General features: G+C 41.2%; 1 protein-coding gene across 1 annotated transcript in view; it reads right to left on the reverse strand.

Moving 5' to 3' along the window:
- Positions 1-18,748, reverse strand: part of LOC133882104 (RHOMBOID-like protein 10, chloroplastic) — a 30,275-nt gene that overhangs the window by 8,286 nt on the left and 3,241 nt on the right. The window contains exons 7-8 of the mRNA XM_062321207.1: positions 2,696-2,794; positions 2,307-2,348 (exon numbers count right to left, since the gene is read on the reverse strand). Coding sequence (XP_062177191.1) covers positions 2,307-2,348; positions 2,696-2,794 — 141 coding nt within the window. The remainder of the gene's footprint in view (positions 1-2,306; positions 2,349-2,695; positions 2,795-18,748) is intronic.

The raw sequence follows: 18,748 nt of genomic DNA on the forward strand, positions 1-18,748 counted from the left end.
AATCCCACTCTCTTCCGCAGCGCAGTCGGGGAACTACAGTACCTATGCATCACTAGACCGGACATCTCATTTTGTGTCAACAAGCTAGCTCAGTTCATGCATAACCCCACTGACCTTCACTGGCAGGCCGTGAAAACGCTCCTCCGCTATCTCAAGCAAACCGTTCACTATGGTCTTCAATTTTATCGTGCAACCTCTGCATCCATCCAAGCATACTCCAACGCTGACTAGGCAGGAGACCGAGATGATCGTCGCTCAATGGGCGGCTACTGTATCTTCCTTGGAAAAAATCTCATCTCTTGAAGCTGTAGAAAACAGCATACGGTTGCACGATCCAACACGGAGGCCCAGTACAAATCTCTTGCCAATACTGCAGCTAAACTTTCCTGGATCCTCTGTCTCTGCTCCGAACTTGGTTTGAGTCTCACACATCCACCAACTCTTTGGTGTGACAACATTGGTGCCACATACTTAACCTCCAATCCGGTTTTCCTTGCCCGCACCAAGCATGTTGAAATAGACTTCCATTTTGTTCGGGACACGGTGTCTAAAAAGATTCTTCGAATTCAGTTCATCTCCAGCAAAGATCAACTTGCGGATATCTTCACTAAGCCACTCTCCTCCTCACGGTTTGCCTTTCTTTGTTCCAATCTCAACGTTCTTCCTCTACCGTTGAGATTGCAAGGGCGTGTTAAAGACATATCTAGCCCTCAGCTAGATATACGGTCACAAGATAGAGATAAACCTAAATCTACATGTTCTCAAGATAATGATAAGTCTAATGATAAGATTAGTCGTCAAGTTCAAATACTAGATAACGTAGTTTCGATTTACTGTACAAGTGTAACACTTAGATCATAACTCTAAGTCTTTTCTCTCATTACAATTGTAATCTCCTAGTTCTATGCAACTACTTTCTCTATATATACAAGAGCCTTAACCAGTATTTGGTAAGGCAGCACAAAGCAAACACATTAGTCTCTAGCTTTTATAGTGGCTTGAACATTCTTACCCGTGCGGAGATTTCATCTTTAAGACTGCCCAAGAAGGTCCCAATCAATGCCTTATGCGGCCATTCAGTTACTCAATTTGTCAGGCATTCGAACTCCCACTGGTATTCTCTAAGGGTGTCGTGTTGCCAAATTTGAGACAACGCCCCGTCGTAGTTGAGCCAGGGTGACCTTCTGCTCCTCTGCCGTCTATTGATACTCAAAGAATTGAGTTACTCGATCAAGCTACACAGTTGAGTCTTCCCCAGTATACTAGGGAAAATCCATTTTAACCTGTCGGCGATTGTTATTCGTCTGATGATTTGTCTCAAGTTTGATTGGCCCACAAAGTGGACACTCATTCGTCACCAGCCTTCTTTGGGGTGTGATGTTTGCCATCGTGATTCTTGTAGAGCATGCCCAAAATTTCTTGCAAGGTATCTTCTATACTCTGCATCCTGATTCTGTGCCTTCTGAACCCGCTACCATTTGCTGAATGCCTTCATTTCTTGCATATTAGCTTCTAGGCATGCTCTGATACCAGATTGACAAACTATGCTTGCAGCTAAAGCATACTCTGCATCCCTTGATTCTGTCCTTGTCGTTGCCATGCTCTGATGCCAGATTGATAGGTAGCTAGGTTGATGCTTGTGTGAATTGGGATTGTTGGATTGTGAGAAGGAAAATAATAGGATTGAATTACTTCTCCACTTAGAGTAGGAGAACCGCAACCAATCTGTTCGACAAAACTTCTTAATGAATCCTAAGAAACCTAATTGACCCAACTTATGGAATGTTCACCTGATCCTTTATTCAACTACTTATTTGAAAACTAGGGGATAACAGGGTAGGAGATAATAGGGGCTAACAATACAATCATATTTGAAATTAACAGATAGCTAAAAACAACCGACAAAATAAAGGGTAAGATTAAGACCACTAGTCCTTATTCTGTGGCTTCTTCCTTTAGTTCTGGTATTTCAGGTTGGGCCTCCTAATTTTGCGGCTTCTATCAATAGAGAATAATTTTGAACAAAAAAAGGACAAAAAGAAAAGGAAAAAAGATATCAAGAGAAGATCTTTTCTTTAAGTTTGATTGCATTTTACACACTGTTAACTGGGGCACCGTAGCATTTTCTGTGTGTCTCACTTTGAAGGTATATTGAAATAGGTTTCAATAATACGCTGGAGCATTCACAATCGCACTTTTTATACGCTCATCATTTACTTGGACTTTGATTCTCTTAATTGTTTAAAGAAATAATTAAGACAAGAAAAAAAGTAAGTAGAAAGAAAAGATGCCAATATCATACTTACATGTCCCCAGTTGTCAATGCCTCGGGACAATAGCCCAATAACCTGCATAACATACACTTCTTGCTATTAATTCAACCGAAACAAAAATGAAAAAGGCCTGTTGCAAATATGCCATTAAGTAAATGATACCAAAGCACATGACTTTTCATATGTACTTTTGTAACAAACGTAGCACATTTTTATTTTTTCACTACATGCATTTCTGGGTAGAGCAATGACTAGATGACCTTGACTCATTCACAGAGAATTTTGACAACCCAATGGACTTGATTCAATAGGCTTGGAAGAAAAAGAAATCACTGTTTGATTCCCCTGTATCTTTTTCTTTCAGAAAATAAAATGCAAAAGTTTAAGCCGTTTAAGATTGATAAAGGAAGTGAGGTACATACCATGTTCAGAACAATAACCCGCACTATGTGCTGCAGTTCTTTTTTGCCACCTCCAACCAGTTGTCTATGCCTTGTGACAAACACAGCAACTGCTCCAACCTTAATCAAGCGCAGGGAGTTTTGACTAAATAAGAAGAGCAAACATGCCTCAATATAACTGGTTATTTTTATTGTCATAGAAACTGTAAAGAGGAATGGAAATGGAAGAGAACGTAAATAAAGAAGGGCCGTATCTAATTCACTGTACAACCCTCAATCCATTCCAAATATAAAGGAGAATTAGTTACAATAATTGGGAAAAAGAGAGGTCAAGAATTTAGAATGCTCGATTAATTTCGATGCTAGGGGTGTGGGTTCCAGTAGGGTTAGAGGCAAGAAGTTGGGGGTTTGGTGTAACTTTTCTTCTGTCTTTTGGGTTTTGCGGGTGTTCTTCTTCTTCTTTTTTTGTTTTTCTTTTGTTTTGGTGTCCTTTTTGTATACTCCCTGTATGCTTAGGAGCGCCTTTACGCTTTTTTAATGCATTTTGTTTGCCTATCAAAAAATAATAATTGGGGAAAATATTCTGATAATGACAGCTAGTAGGGACAGCTGGTAGGAACAGATTTACTTTAGAGGAGTACAACATATTGTAGCATGGCATTCTAACACTCTCCTCAAACTGGAGCACATATGTCATATAAGCCCAGCTTAGAACAAATTGACTCTAACCAATATCTACATAATGACTTTGTAAAAAGAGTAATACTATATACTACACCCCTATCCTACTGTGCTATTCTAATAGTGCTACATCAACCCAGTGGGATGGGGGTGTAGTATATAGCATTTCTCTTGCGAAAATATCAGCAAGTTGGTTCTCAAACTTTATAAATGGTGTGGTTGTGTCACCACTCAATATCTTGTCTTGGATAAAATAGCAATCTACTTAAATGTGCTTAGTCCTCTCATGGAACATAACATTGGAGGCAATGGGAGAAAATATGAAGCTTGATTATCATGAAACAGTGGAATAGGAGTAGGTGTTGGGAAGTATATCTCTCGAAGAAAATGTCATAACCAAGTTAGCGCACTAGCTGTATGAGCCATAGTTCTATAATATGCTTTTGCACTTGATCGTGAAACGAAATTATGCTCCTTACTCTTCCATGTTAGGAGATTTCCTCCCAAAAAGGAACAATATCCCATAATCAACCTTCAGATCGAAGGTGATTCTACCCAGTATGCATCAATGAAGCCTTCAACCCTTTTTTTTATGACGTGGAACCCCTAACCTCACCTTTCGGTAGGATCGGGGTAAACCCCGGATACCTGCCCCCTCCCGCTAGAGACAAGTGATGTGGGGAGATTAATCGGAGAAATAAAGCAAGAATTTAAGAGGAAGAAGAAGCAGAAATTAAGAAAGAAAGAGAGAAGAGAGCCGAAGGAGATAGAGAATAGAGAGAAAACATGGCGGCGCACGCTCAATTAATCAATATTTTTCATTCTTCATAAATTGTCTATTACAATAAAATATTATGCTTAAATAGGCTCATAGACTAAACCCTAACCCTAACCCTAATGTGACTCACTTTGGGCCAAGGGCCAAGCCTATTATTAAATAACAAAAACTTAAGCTAATGTGAGGGCTAAGCCCATTATTAAATTACAAATAACTTAAAACTTTGGGTCAAGCCCCATAATTTAATTCAAATAAAACTCATAATTTAAATAAAACTAAAGATCTAATTAATCTTGTCTCATCCTGCATCATTCTCCCATTCTTCGAAAAGAACTCGTCTTCGAGTTTAGATGACAATGCTTTGGACCAAGCCCAATTCCTCAAGTCTTGAAAAGAATGTGAATGGGTTGTTGCTGACTTGGGCTTCAACGTGGACCAAATGAATTGTTGCTGGTATGGGCCTTGCTTCTGAGTTCTGACGAAAATGAGACTCTTTGTTTTTTTGTTTTTTTTTTTTTTTTTTTTTTGTCTTGCTTTTGGAGTCTCTGACAAAAGCTTGAAATAGTGACACATGCTCCCACATTTTGTCTTCGTTTGACAAGCTACTTCCCCATTGACCAGCTGGACAAACATAAGAAACAAGCTTTCTTCTCTTTGACTTTTGAACCAAACCAAAAAAAGACTTAGCCTTTTCCCTTCTCTATAATCCAAACAAAATAGTAACCTCTTGAATGTTGATGCGCTTCTCTCACAACACAGTAGGAGAGGCGAGGGCCAGGAACATGGTGGCAATGCAGTGCAGAAATAGCTCATAGGTGGTGACCTGGCGGCGTGGCGCGATTGAGTATGGCTATTGGCGGTGCAGATTGCCGGAGGACCGGTTGGGGAACGGGTTTTGGCTGATCACTGGAGGCCCAGTTGATGGCACAGACCACCGGCAGCAAAGGTAAAATTTTGGGTGGAGGCAAGGACACCACTTCAGGTGCGGTGGGGGGTTGCAATGTGTGGAGGGGTTTGTGGATTTGGGTGGGTTGTTTGGGATTTACTAGTTGGGTGTCTTTTGTGGGTTGTTGTTCAGGTAGGTTTGCTAAGAGCGATGGTGATGGGGCTAGGGACTTTGATAAACTTACCTTTGCTAGCATCCCGTTGAGGAATGTTGCCATCCGGGAGTTTGTTTCCTCCATCATCTGCATTAGGCTGGAAATCTGTTGCTCTAGTCATTCAAATTGCGACTCTGCCATGGAAGCGTTTGGATCGTGATTGTTGTAGGAAACAATCAAAACCTCTTCATGTTGGATAAACTGTTGCGGTTGGGGGTACTGGGCATGATGGTTAGCCTCGTACTTCTCTTGCAATTTAATTTTTAGACGAAGGCGGTGATGATATTTTGCAACACTGTGCCACCAAACACGTGCTTCACCCTTGAGCATCATCTTTACAAAACACACCTTTCGATTTGGAGAGATACCTATCCATTCAAGATAGTCTTCCAATGCATCAAGCCAATCTTGGAATGCATATGGATCCCTTCCGCCATAAAAATCTGACACATCTTTACCCCCGTATTGAGAATGCCCAGGAGATGGACCACGATCAAGATCTTCATAGTGCCAATAACTCATGTTATGTTTAGGGCTGATAGAGATGCTGGGTTTCAGGGGTGTGGGTCTATGTTGTTGAAAGAACTTTCAATGGAGGACTAAAACGATGGTGGTACAGGGGTGGTAAGGGTTGATGCAAAACTGAGAATATCAAAGCTTTGTTAGGTATGGTGCCTAAGATCGTCGATTGCTTGAGAAAACAACCGGGTTTGTGGCTTTGATACCAATTTGATGTAGGGAGATTAATCAGAGAAATAAAGCAAAAATTTAAGAGGAAGAAGAAGCAGAAATTAAGAAAGAAAGAAAGAGAAGAAAGCCAAAGGAGAGAGAGAATAGAGAGAAAACATGGCGGTGCACGCTAAATTAATCAATATTTTTCATTCATCATAAACTGTCTATTACAATAGAATATTATGCTTAAATAGGCTCATAGACTAAACCCTAACCCTAACCCTAATGTGACTCACTTTGGGCCAAGGGCCAAGCCCATTATTAAATAGCAAAAACTTAAGCTAATGTGAGAGCTAAGCCCATTATTAAATTACAAATAACTTAAAACTTTGGGTCAAGCCCCATAATTTAATTCAAATAAAACTCATAATTTAAATAAAACTAAAGACCTAATTATTCTTGTCTCATCCTGCATCAACAAGTATCGCTTAAGACCAGGGTGTTTGTGTAGGGAGTTGAACCTAGGCATCCCAGCTAGGAAGTGGTACCCCAAGCCGACTCTACGACGCCCATGCGGGTAGTGAAGCCTTCCACCTTAAGATGACCATTTTCTCTAAACAATATGCCTCGTCCTAGGGCTCTCTTCAAGTATCTAACAATATGAATAGACGCGTCCCAATGTGAAAGTCGAGGAGCCTCTAAGAAGTAACTCACCACACTAAGTGCCTGTGAGATATCTAGCCTTGTAATGGTAAGATAATTGAGTTTTCAACTAGTTGTTAGTATCTGGTAGGATCCGAGAATAACTCTCCATCTCTCACGAGTTTATGATTCGGATCCATACAAGTATCAACAAGCCAAGCACCCAACAATCCAGTTTCCTCGAGGATGTCAAGTACATACTTCTTATGAGATATGTCAATGCCTATCTTTGACCTTGTAACCTCAATTCCCAAGAAGTACTGAAGTTTACCCAGATCTTTAGTGTGAAAGCATTGCTGTAAAAACTGCCTCAACTTGATGATTTAGTCAGTTACTTCCAATAATCATATTCATCTACATAGATAACTATGATATACCTAGGAATGCCTTCTTCAATTTGCAGGCACTGCGCTGATACTCCTCCTGGGCAACAAACCCAAGTAGTAGTTCCATATAAACCTCCTAAGTAGACCATCATGAAAAAAATGCATTCTTTACATCTAATTGATAAAGAGGCCAGTCAAGATTGGCAGCAAGAGAAACCAACACGCGTGCAGAAGATATCTTTGCCACAAGAGAAAATGTCTCATCATAGCCAACACCATAGGTCGTAGCCCTTAGCAACCAGCTGAGCCTTAAGGCAATTAACAGAACCATCAAGGTATTTAACAGTATGTACCCACTTGCAACCAACAGTGTGCTTTCTAGAGATTAGAGGAGCAAGCTCCCAAGTCTCACTTTGATGTAAGGCTCGCATTTCTAAATCCATAGCCTTCGAGTCAGAGAGTGCATCATGAATAATCTTGGGAATGGAAAGTGTGGAGATAAAACAAGAAAAAGGAAGCAGATAAAGACTGTCAGGAAACAAAGTTACCAATGGGATGCTTGGTCACACATGAGCGAGTACTTTTCCAGAGATCAATGGGAAGTGAATTAGAGTTAGTGAGGATGCAGGAACTATAGGCTGGGAGGATAAAGGGGGAGCCATTGGAGCTGTCAGACATGGGTGTTGGGAATACACTTGTAACAGAGTTGGAGCCTTTAGAGGCAAAGGCATGGTGGAAGATACAGGAACAAAGGAGGAAGGTAGGGAATTCGGAGTCAGAAAAGGGATAGACGATGAAGAAGACAACTCGAACTGATAATCCTTTGGAGAACTAGCTCCAGGGAAATATGACTAAGAATTAATAAAAGCAGCACCAACACTTGTAAAGTAGTGCTGCAAGACTGGAGAGTAGCACCAATATCCCTTATGAGTCCGAGAATAACCAAGAAAGACACACCAAGTGGAACGAGGATCAAGTTTGTCCAAACCGGGTCCAAGGTTGTGAATGTAACAAACATACCCAAAAATTCAAGGAGATAAAGGGGCGATTGGGGAGGAAGGAAATAAAATGGAGCAAGGAGAGGCACCATCAAGGAGAGTGGAAGACATCTTGCTGATGAGGTGGCATGCAGTAAGGACTTTATCACTCCAAAAACGTTTGGGTACATGCATATGAAACATGAGAGCTTGGGCAACATCTAGCAGGTGCCGGTTCTTGCGATCAACAACACCTTTTTGTAGTGGTGTGTGAGGACAAGTGGTTTGGTGCACAATGCCTTTGTCAGATAAGTAAGAGAAGGAATAAGAAACATATTCTTTGGCATTGTCGGATCATAACACTCAATTTTCTTGATTAAATTGAGTTTTGACCTCTTTGCGAAAAAGCTAAAAAAATGGACCTCAATTCAAAACGATTTTTCATTAAAAACAATCAAGTCATACAAGAGTAGTCATCAACAAAGGTAAAGGATTATATCAAAATGGACTAACTCAAATGAGTTACACACCTAACCAACCAACCTAGATGGAAAAGACACACGATGGTGTTTACTAAACTAACAAGCTTCACCTGAAAAATGTGATATGGGACCAAGACTCTCTACTTGACGCTTCAAAGTGGAAAGAGATGGATAACCAAGTCGATAGTGCCACTGGAAAGGAGATAGCGAGGACTGAAGAGCACGTGGAGGGGCAAATAGGAGCAAATCTAGATAGTAGAGACCACCAACTTCATGCCCCATACCCAATAATCCTCTTCGTCTCGAGATCCCAAAAAATACAGAGGAGAGTAAAAACTCACAGAGTACTGAAGATCTTTTGTGATTTTACTAAGGACAATAAACTAAAGGGAAAACCAGGAATGTGTAAAACAAATAATAACTCTATGAGGACTGAGATGAGTAGTTCCGGAGGTGTGAAGTTTGGCTAAGGAGCCAATGCTAGGGTAACACTCTAAGGTGATGCAAAAGTATGGTAATCAGAAAGATGAGTACACGCCCTATTCATATTCTCAGTCGCACCAGAATCAATGACCCACGAGTCGGAAGTAGAAGATTAGGGACAATGGGATGCAGTACCTAACTAGGCTAGGGTGGTTGTGGAAGAAGAAGAAGCTCACTTTTGATGAGCAAGAAACAAAGCATACTCATCTCTCGAGATGGAGATCATCGTAGAGGAACCAAATGCTGGGGTGGAATCATCATGGTAAATGGCTTGATTGGCATCAAGATCCCAACAGTAATCGACAGAATGATTGTTGCGACTGTAGTGCGTGCACTTCTTAGGTTCTCAACTACTAGAGCGTCCACCACCCCTCTAATCTCGTCCACCTCGTGTACTACAGCCTCCTCAGGATCCACCAAAATTTCCACGAGAGGCAACAAGAGTAAAGCACTCACTTGGAACAAAGTCCATCTCAAAAAGAGTAGAATGCTAAAGACGAGAATAAACCTTATGGAGGGATGGAGATCTGAGCTACACAAGATTTGTGAAAAGATTGGCTCATACTCCATCTTCAAGCAATAAGAAATCAAACAACATCCATATCCCGACCCTACTTCCCCATACGTTTGATACCAATCGTGAGGGGCTGATACATATTCCTTTCCTCGAGAACTCACATGACCTGATAATAGAGTATTCTGCCAAACTCCAATTGCCTAGCTCAAGGCTAAAATATTGCTTGCATACATCACACAAGCAACTGACATTCTCTGCCCCAGAGTAGATATGTTGCAAACGGTCCCAAATGGCCTTCAAAAGGTGCAACAAGGTGGTCCCAATGATGGATCCTATACTGCTAATCATGCCGGATATGATTAGATCATCCTCCTAATCCAAAAGACTCAATGCCGTTAAAGTGTAGGGAATATGTTTGCGTAGCGGAAAATAAAATTCTCATGCCAAGATCACAATTTAAGAAGAACATGTAAAGAACTATGCTATTAAAAATTAAACTGTAGAACATGAATATTTACTTGAAGATCACGACCACTCCTTGGTTTTTATTAATGCAACTCACGCACAAGACTCACAGTTCGAACATGAGTCTTGTGCGCTGCAATCTATTCGGAAGTCTAATGCTAGGATCCGAAGTTCTAGTGCTGATGAGATAAGATACTGTTCTTCTAATGTTTAGCTTCTATGTTCATAGTTAGATAGATAAGAGATAAAGCTTGATAGAGTTCTATCCAATTGTAAAGAGGGCGTAGTGGGAGAACAGGCGTACATCTCTACTCTCATGAGTAGCGCGTGAGAAGCTCGGAGGCGCGTGAGGAGTGTAGTGTAGGAGTTTTATTCAAATTTTATCATGGGTTATGTCGGATTTTTCTACGTTGAGGCGAAATCCTTCGAGATTCGATCTGAGTTTAGTGTTGGGGATGGCATAAGGTTAGCAGAGAGGAGCAAAGGTCTCTTCAAGGCAGTGTTCTTGAATAAGTTAAGTTTATGATGGTTTAGGAGATCAATGGAGGTCGGGGAGATACGAGACTTTTGCAGGACTTTCTGAGTGGGTTCTATGGTGCATATCCTGCAACAGAGAGGAAATGCTCATGGAAGATTTTTGGAGCTGTCAGAATATGGCTATGGTGGTCGACGGACGTGCGTGATTTTACCAGAGGGACGAGAAGGTAGCGGCTGGGCCAATTGTCTTGCACAATTGAGGAAGTTAGAGAAATATTTTGAGAAGAAAGCTGCTGGGGGGAAAATAGGTGGAAAGCTACCAATTGCCCCGACGAGGGTGATGAAGACGGCGATCCATGGCGGCTGAACATTTGCGGCGGTGCTGGTAGGGCAAGGCAATGAACTGGAAAACAGAGAATCAAGCAAGGGCACTTTGGGAACTTCCGGAGAGCAACCCATGTCGATTTTGGCAAGAACGGAAAAGAAGGCAACGGATATGGCGGGAGGAGATCGCATGGAGATTGCTGGAGCGCAATTCATGTTAAACGGCTCTGTGGAGAGGCAACTACAGCTGGCAAATTTTAAACAAATGCTGGTCTCTATTCGAGAAGAAGCTACTAGATGGTTGGGTTTACTCGAATTGGGCCTGTTGAGGGATGAGGCCAAGCCTACCGAAAGCCCAAGACAAGGTCAAACAGACAACGAAGTGGGTCCGGAAGTATTAGAACAGAGGAATAATACTAAGAATTGTTGTAAATTCTGACGTACTCTTCAACTGAGTATGCGTCGATATATATAGAAGAAGAAGTATAGTTTAGATACAACTCTATCTCTAGGTTTAAACTAAGATAAAACTAAACAATATAGCATGCTGGATATTATCATCTCAGCATGCGGTTACAAACAAGAAGACTAATCCTATTACAAGTCTTTAGAGCTAAAGAGTTATCTCTAGGTTCAGTTATCCATAGAGTTTCGAATACAAGTGTTTGAATTGTACAATAAGTCTAGAAGCTAAGATTTATCCTTAGTGACCGGATATGTGTTAATAGGAAGGATTGGGCCTTAAGAAGCAGGACCAGAATGTGCTCAAGGCTAAAGGAAAAGAAATAACCCACCAGGAGAACTGTGGAAGTTCGGTGATAACTTATAGTCACCGGACTCAGCCCAGGCAGATGGTCCAGACTGGAGTGACGATTGAGACGTTGGCTGAAACTGTCGAGCAAGGTCAGAAGACGCTGATGATGACGTTGGAGGTGGTTCCTGAACCAGAGCTTACCGGTACTGGGCTGAAATGTTGGGGAATAGTGTTGTGCGACTGGTGAAGATAATGGAGAAAAACGGGGCTGAATCAGAGGGTATCGATGGTGTCACTGGGGGTTTGACGAAGGCCAGAGAGGAGATTATACTGCATGAAAACCATGATTCCTTATGTACAAGTCCTGGAGTGGCGGAAATAGAGAAGTTGGAGGAGCAGATTGACGATGGAGGTGAGACTGGTGTTGCGGTTAAAACTGATCTTAAGCAATGGAATGAGGAGGTGTTTGGGAATGTCGGGGTTCATAAAAAGAAACTGGAAAAGGGTCTGTGTGAGCTGGATTTGATCGCAGAGGATAGGCCGTTATCTGAAGAAGAAAAGTTCAAGAGAGAAGAGTTTTCTAGAAACTTAGAGCGGCATGTTCTTCTTGAAGAAGTGAGTTGGAGACAGAAATCTAGGGCATTGTGGTTAAAAGAGGGTGACAGTAATACCAAATTCTTCCATCGGCTGGCTAACTCTCATAGAAGACATAATATGATTGAGGCTCTAGTGGTGGATGGACAATTGACTGATGATAGGACAGTTATCCAAGATCACATTGTGGGGTTCTACAAAAAGCTGTACAGTGAGCAATATCAGTGGAGACCAAGGGCAGATGATTTATCTTTTCTTTCCATTGATGAAGAGGATAGAATATGGATGGAACGTGAGTTTGAGGAAGATGAAATTTGGGCGGTAATTCAGAATTTCAAAGGCGGTAAGGCTCCTGGGCCTGATGGTTTTACTATGGCATTTTTTCAAAAGTGTTGGGAGATCTTGAAGACTGATATTATTGCGGTGTTAAAGGAGTTTCAAACCAGTGGAAAGTTCGAAAAGAGCCTTAACACTACCTTTGTGTCGCTGATTCCAAAGAAAGCTGGAGCGGTGGATATCAAGGATTTTCGACCTATCAGTTTAAGAGGTGGAATGTACAAAATCATCTCAAAGGTCCTGGCAAATAGGTTGAAGTCGGTGTTGGGGAAGGTTGTTTCCCATTCTCAGACTGCTTTTATCAAGGGGAGGCAAATATTAGATTCTGTTTTGGTGGCAAATGAATGCGTGGATAGCAGGGTTCGATCTGGAACTCCGGGCATTATTTGTAAGTTGGATTTGGAGAAGGCGTATGATCATGTAAGTTGGGAGTTTCTGCTTTATGTTTTGAAGAGATGCGGTTTTGAGGAGAGATGGCGTGGCTGGATTGCTCATTGTATTTCTACTGTTTGTTTTTCCATAAATATCAATGGGTCGCCTTCAGGGTTTTTTCGTAGCTCACGGGGTCTTCGACAAGGGGATCCTTTGTCTCCGCTTTTGTTTGTGTTGGTGATGGAGGCTTTCAGTCGAATGATATATGCGACGATGGATAGTGGGCGCCTATCGGGGTTCTCAGTGGGATCGAGTACGCAAGATGCTATAATGGTATCCCATCTTTTATTTGCAGATGATATGTTGATCTTTTGTAATCCTATTGCTGACCAAATCTGAGACTTGAGGTGTTTGCTGCTTTGTTTTGAAGCAGCTTCGGGCTTGAGAATTAATTTGTCTAAATCTGAGATGGTTCCGATAGATGAGGTAGGGGATGTGGAGGAGTTGGCTAGTATTCTTGGGTGTGGTGTGGCCTCACTTCCGTTAAAGTATTTGGGTCTGCCGTTGGGTGTTAAGTATAAAGACGCTCATATGTGGAATAGCGTTATTGAGAAGATGGAAGCGAGATTAGCGGGTTGGAAGAGGTTGTATTTATCTAAGAGTGGGAGGTTAACTTTGATTAATAGTACACTTTCAAGTTTACCTACGTATTTTCTGTCTCTCTTCCCTATTCCAGTGGGAGTGGCAAATCGTTTGGAAAAACTTCAGAGAGACTTCCTTTGGGTTGGTATTGGAGATGAATTTAAATTTCATCTGGTTAATTGGCATACGATTTGTTCTTCAAAGGTTTCGGGGGGACTAGGAGTGAAAAATATGGTTATGTTCAATAAAGCTTTGATGGGAAAATGGTTATGGAGGTATACTTTGGAGAGGGATGCTCTGTGGAGAAAGGTGGTGGATTCCAAATATGGAAGTATGGGGGGTGGTTGGTGCTCTAAGGAGGTTGGGGATTCTTTTGGGTTTGGAGTTTGGAAGAGTATTAGGAGGGGATGGGATGCTTTTGCAGTTCATGTGAGATATGAGATCGGGAATGGTTCGAAAGTTCTATTTTGGCATGATGTGTGGAGTGGGGAGATTCCTTTGAAGACTCTTTTTTCAGAATTGTTTCTCATTGCTAGAGGCAAGGATGCTTGGGTGCAAGAGAATATGCAAAGACAAAATGGCACAATTCTGTGGAATATTTTGTTTTCTCGCCCAGTTCATGATTGGGAGGTGGAAGCGGTTAGTAGATTTTTTGAGATGTTGTACACTCTTAAAATTAGAAGTGAGGGAGAGGATAAAATGTGTTGGATTCCAGCGCAAAAGAAATCTTTTCAGGTGAAGTCTAACTATAAGGTTTTATCTAGTCCTATTCAGTCTTCTTTTCGGTGGAAAAGTATTTGGAAAGTTAAGGTCCCCCCGAAAGTGGCATTCTTTGTGTGGATGGCAGCTTTAGGGAAAATCTTAACTTTGGATAATTTACGAAAGAGAAACATTATTGTGATGGAGTGGTGCTATATGTGTAAGATTTCTGGAGAGTCTATTGACCATTTGTTTCTGCATTGTATGGTTGCTATAGATTGTGGAGGACAATTCTGCAAATGCCACGATCGGTGAAAGATATGTTGGGGAGTTGGAGGGGGCAAAAGGGTAATTGGACTTTGATACCGATTTGGCGCATGGCTCCATTGAGTTTGATGTGGTGTGTATGGAGAGAACAAAATCCACGCTATTTTGAAGATTGTGAGACTGATTTGATGAACTTGAAGAAAATGATGCTACAAACGTTGTTTATGTGAAGAGAGAAAATTCAATTTATGCATGAGTGTTCTTATTTTGAATTTATAGATAGGTGCTCTCTTTTTTCTTTGAATTAAGGGCTTCATGTATACGTCCTATGTACTATGGGTTGCGCCCCTTTGCACTTTTTGAATATACTTTACTTATCAAAAAAAGAGGAAGTAGTACTTATCTTGAGTCCTTGTAATCAGTTTATATATATATTTATCAATGAAAGCTCATGTTAATGAGCATGGTTGAAAACCCAATTATTCTATGTTCTATTATGGTATCAGAGCGAATACATAGACAAATGTCTTGATCAATGGCTGAATCAGAATCTGATTCATCCTCTTTCGTCGCTTCCATAGCCTCTACAGCTACTCACCCTCAACAACAACCCACCCAGCAAGTTGTCTTTACTATTCCAAATATGAACCCAATCTCCATATCAAACTTTCCAAAGGAAACTTCATGGTGTGGAATACACAGATCCTTGCCTATATTAAGGGTCAAGATGCCTACAGATTCATTGATGGTTCATCTCCACCCCCTGCTCAGATAATACCGAATACCAATACCGATGATGAAGCTCCTGCTACTATTGTCAATCCGGCTTATCTCGTGTGGTGTCAAAGGGATCAGATGATCCTCAGCATCCTCATCTCCACATTTACCGAACCCTATGTGGTTCATGCCGTTGGTTGTGCCACATCCTCGGCTTTTTATGGAAAACTCTGCTCACTATGTTTGCTTCTCAGGTTCGAGCCAGAGTGATGCAGATTTATTTTCAACTCGCTACTGTCAAAAAGGGCAATAACTCAATCACTGAGTATTTCCATACTATTAAGACCCTCAGTGACACTTTGGCTGCTGCTCAGCCTCTCAACGACTTTGAGAGTGTCTCGTTTCTTCTCAAGGGCCTTGGATCCGAATATGATCCATTTGTTACCTCGGTCACTACCCGTGTTGATCCTCTCTCTATTGACAAATTATATGGCCATCTCCTTGCTCATGAGATGCGTCTGGAGCAGCAAATTCCAACCCTTGATATTCTACAACCTACTGCAAATTTATCCTATCAAGCTCCCATGGCTAGGGGTCGAGGATATCGTGGTCGTGGTGGTCGCCCCTTCAATCGTGGTCATGGATCTTTCAATAACAACCGTGGTCGTGGTTCCTATTTCTCTAATGATGTTGCTTCCTCTTCCCGACCTACATGCCAAATTTGTGGAAAGCTTGGACACACAGCTCTTCGCTGTTATCAAAGGCAAGAAGCCTCTTCCTTCTCTGATTCTCCACAAACGCCTCCACAGGCTTATTATTCTTCTCCAGTCTTGCCAGCTGAGGACACTTGGTACCCTGATACAGGGGCTACCCATCATATCGCCAGCGAGCTTCAGCACCTCAATTTGTCACATGAGGATTACACCGGTCAGGATCAAATCCATGTAGGAGATGGAACAGGTTTGCCGATTTCTCATATTAGTTCTGCTTCTTTAACTCTTTCTCGTTGAAGATTTATTCTTAATCAACTTCTTCATGTCCCTTTAATTTGCAAAAATCTGCTTTCAGTTAGAAAATTTGCTCATGATAATTCTGTCTTTTTTAAATTTCACTCCATTTTGTGATCAAGGACTCACAAACCGGGATCATCCTCCATCAAGGCCTCATTAAGGATGGGTTGTATCAACTCACTCCTTCATCCAGTTCTTCCTTAATGAAACAAGCCCTTGTAGGTAAGTGAACGTTCACTGCTCACTGGCACAAGCGCTTAGGTCATCCTGCTTTCCATACAGTCCACCGAGTCAAGTCTCAATTTCAGCTTCTAGTTCTTCCCAATAAGGCAACATCTCCTTGCACTGCTTGTCCACAAGCCAAGGGTCATCAACTGCCATTTTCTACTTCAAATTCACGCATTTGTAATCCTTTAGACTTAATTTATTCCGATGTATGGGGACCTTCCTCAACTCTTTCTATTAATGGAAATCGGTATTATGTGTCGTTTATTGATGCGTTCAGTCGTTATACTTGGGTTTTTGCAATTCAATCCAAATCCGATGTTATGCCAACCTTTCTTAAATTCCAAGTCATGGTCGAACGCTTACTGAACTCCAAAATTAAAAGTGTTCAACCTGACCGGGGTGGTGAATATCACAATCTTCATACATATTTTCTGTCCATAGGTACAATTCATCGCATCTCTTGCCCTCACACACATCAACAAGGAGGATGTATTGAGAGGAAACATCGTCATCTAATCGATACCACTTTGGCTCTCCTAACCAATAGTCATCTTCCACAAAAAATTTGGGATGAAGCATGTCTTACTTCATGCTATCTCATCAATAGGTTACCAACCCCATTGCTGCATAACAAATCTCCTTTGAGAAACTCTTTCATAGTGCTCTTGATTATAACTTTCTTAAAGTATTCGGGTGTGCATGTTTTCTGATGCAATCAAATAATAAAAAGAAACAAAAGAAAAGATATGGGCTACTTCGAGAGAGCCTTGATCTCCAAAACAACCAATAGGGTCTATGTTTGATTATAATTCAGCATGTTTATTCATTGAGTAGGATTACACTTAAATAGATGACGGCTAGGTCATAAGACTTAACCATTAGGTCTAGCCGTCATAACACGTTGCAGGAAAATAAACTAAGAATGGAAAATATATACCTTATTTAGCTAAGACACTTAGGGAAAGAAAATATGGAGAAGTATTCTACTCCTTATTCGGCTAGAAGCTTCTTATTATGCTAGAGGCAGCTAGGGTTCTATGCAGCTAGGGTTAGGGTTGCTGCTGCAGTGCGGCGGCTAGGGTTAGGGTGTGCTGCTATAGTGCCACATCAGCCCTAACTTGCTGTCCATATCATTTTCCTAACCTTCGTCCGTATAATTCACACAAATTCTCCCCTCGTTCCAAAGAATGTGTCTTTCTAGGTTATAGTACACATCACAAAGGCTATAAATGTCTTCATATATAGAATCTGGTAGAATGTATATCTCCCGAGACGTCATTTTCATCGAAATAGCTTTCCTTTTGCTGCTGTCATATCAGTCACCGAGTCTCCTTCAACTGTCCAGAATTCTGTTCTTCCTCCTCTTCTTTTTCGAGCTACTGTCTCTCCTCGGCCTTCACCTCCTTTGACAGCATCTCCTTCCACATCATCTTCCAGTCCATCTCCTCCTTCTGCAGAACAAAGTATGCCTAGTTCCACCTCTAGCACTGATGAGCCTCCTGCTCGGAATCATCCCATGCGTACAAGAGCCATGGATAACATTATCCAGCAGAGAAAGCTTACAGATGGAACCATCAGGTATCCTATCCCTAGGGTATTACTGGCAGAATCTCCATCTACAATTGTGGAGCCGACCTGCTTCTCCAATGCCATCACTGTTCCTGAATGGCGGAATGCTATGCAAGAAGAATTTAATGCATTGCTTCAAAACCAGACTTGGGTGCTTGTTCCATTACCGACTGCAAACTACTCAAAGTTTAAGACTACAAGGTTTATGGACTAAAACTTAGCGTAATAACTATGTTACTCACACTATAGATCATATTCAATGTAATCCAGTGGCCTTTCACATGCACAATATACATAATCATAATAAGCATGTAAAAGATCATATGCGATATGCTCAAATAAATAGATCAGTGGATAATATCTTTTATTCATTACAAACTTGAATGCTAATCGTACATTGGGATTTACAGCATAATCCTCAACATGAAGAAGCAGATGTGGTAAAGGTAGCAAAACTAGTTGTATTGCCGGAGGACTTAGTAGTAGCCGAGGTAGATTGTGGCTTGTCAAACAAGAGATGATCACATAATTTTTTACTCATAACAACACCTCCACTGATCATGCCCAATAAATGTAATTCTTACAATTAAACTCAATAGATGTCATGGGAGAATCAACTGTAGACAGAGAGGAGATAAACTTAGATCTACTAGCCATAGTTATCAAGCAACAAGTAGGAAACTTGAGAGAAAAATCAAAAGGTTACCCAAAATGATGTCAATCAATCAAGAAAGGCACAAAATATGCTGAACTCGGCTAAGGAGACTGAAAACCCCTATATATTGGCTAAATTTCGTCTGAACTGGTCGAGATAAGCTTTGTTTCGGCCAAATAACTGATGAGCCGACTGAAAAACAATTTAACCTGGTTAAAAAATAACAACCGGCCAAAAATGCCCTGAA

Source organism: Alnus glutinosa, chromosome 11 (assembly GCF_958979055.1).
Source record: "Alnus glutinosa chromosome 11, dhAlnGlut1.1, whole genome shotgun sequence".
Lineage (NCBI taxonomy): Eukaryota > Viridiplantae > Streptophyta > Magnoliopsida > Fagales > Betulaceae > Alnus > Alnus glutinosa.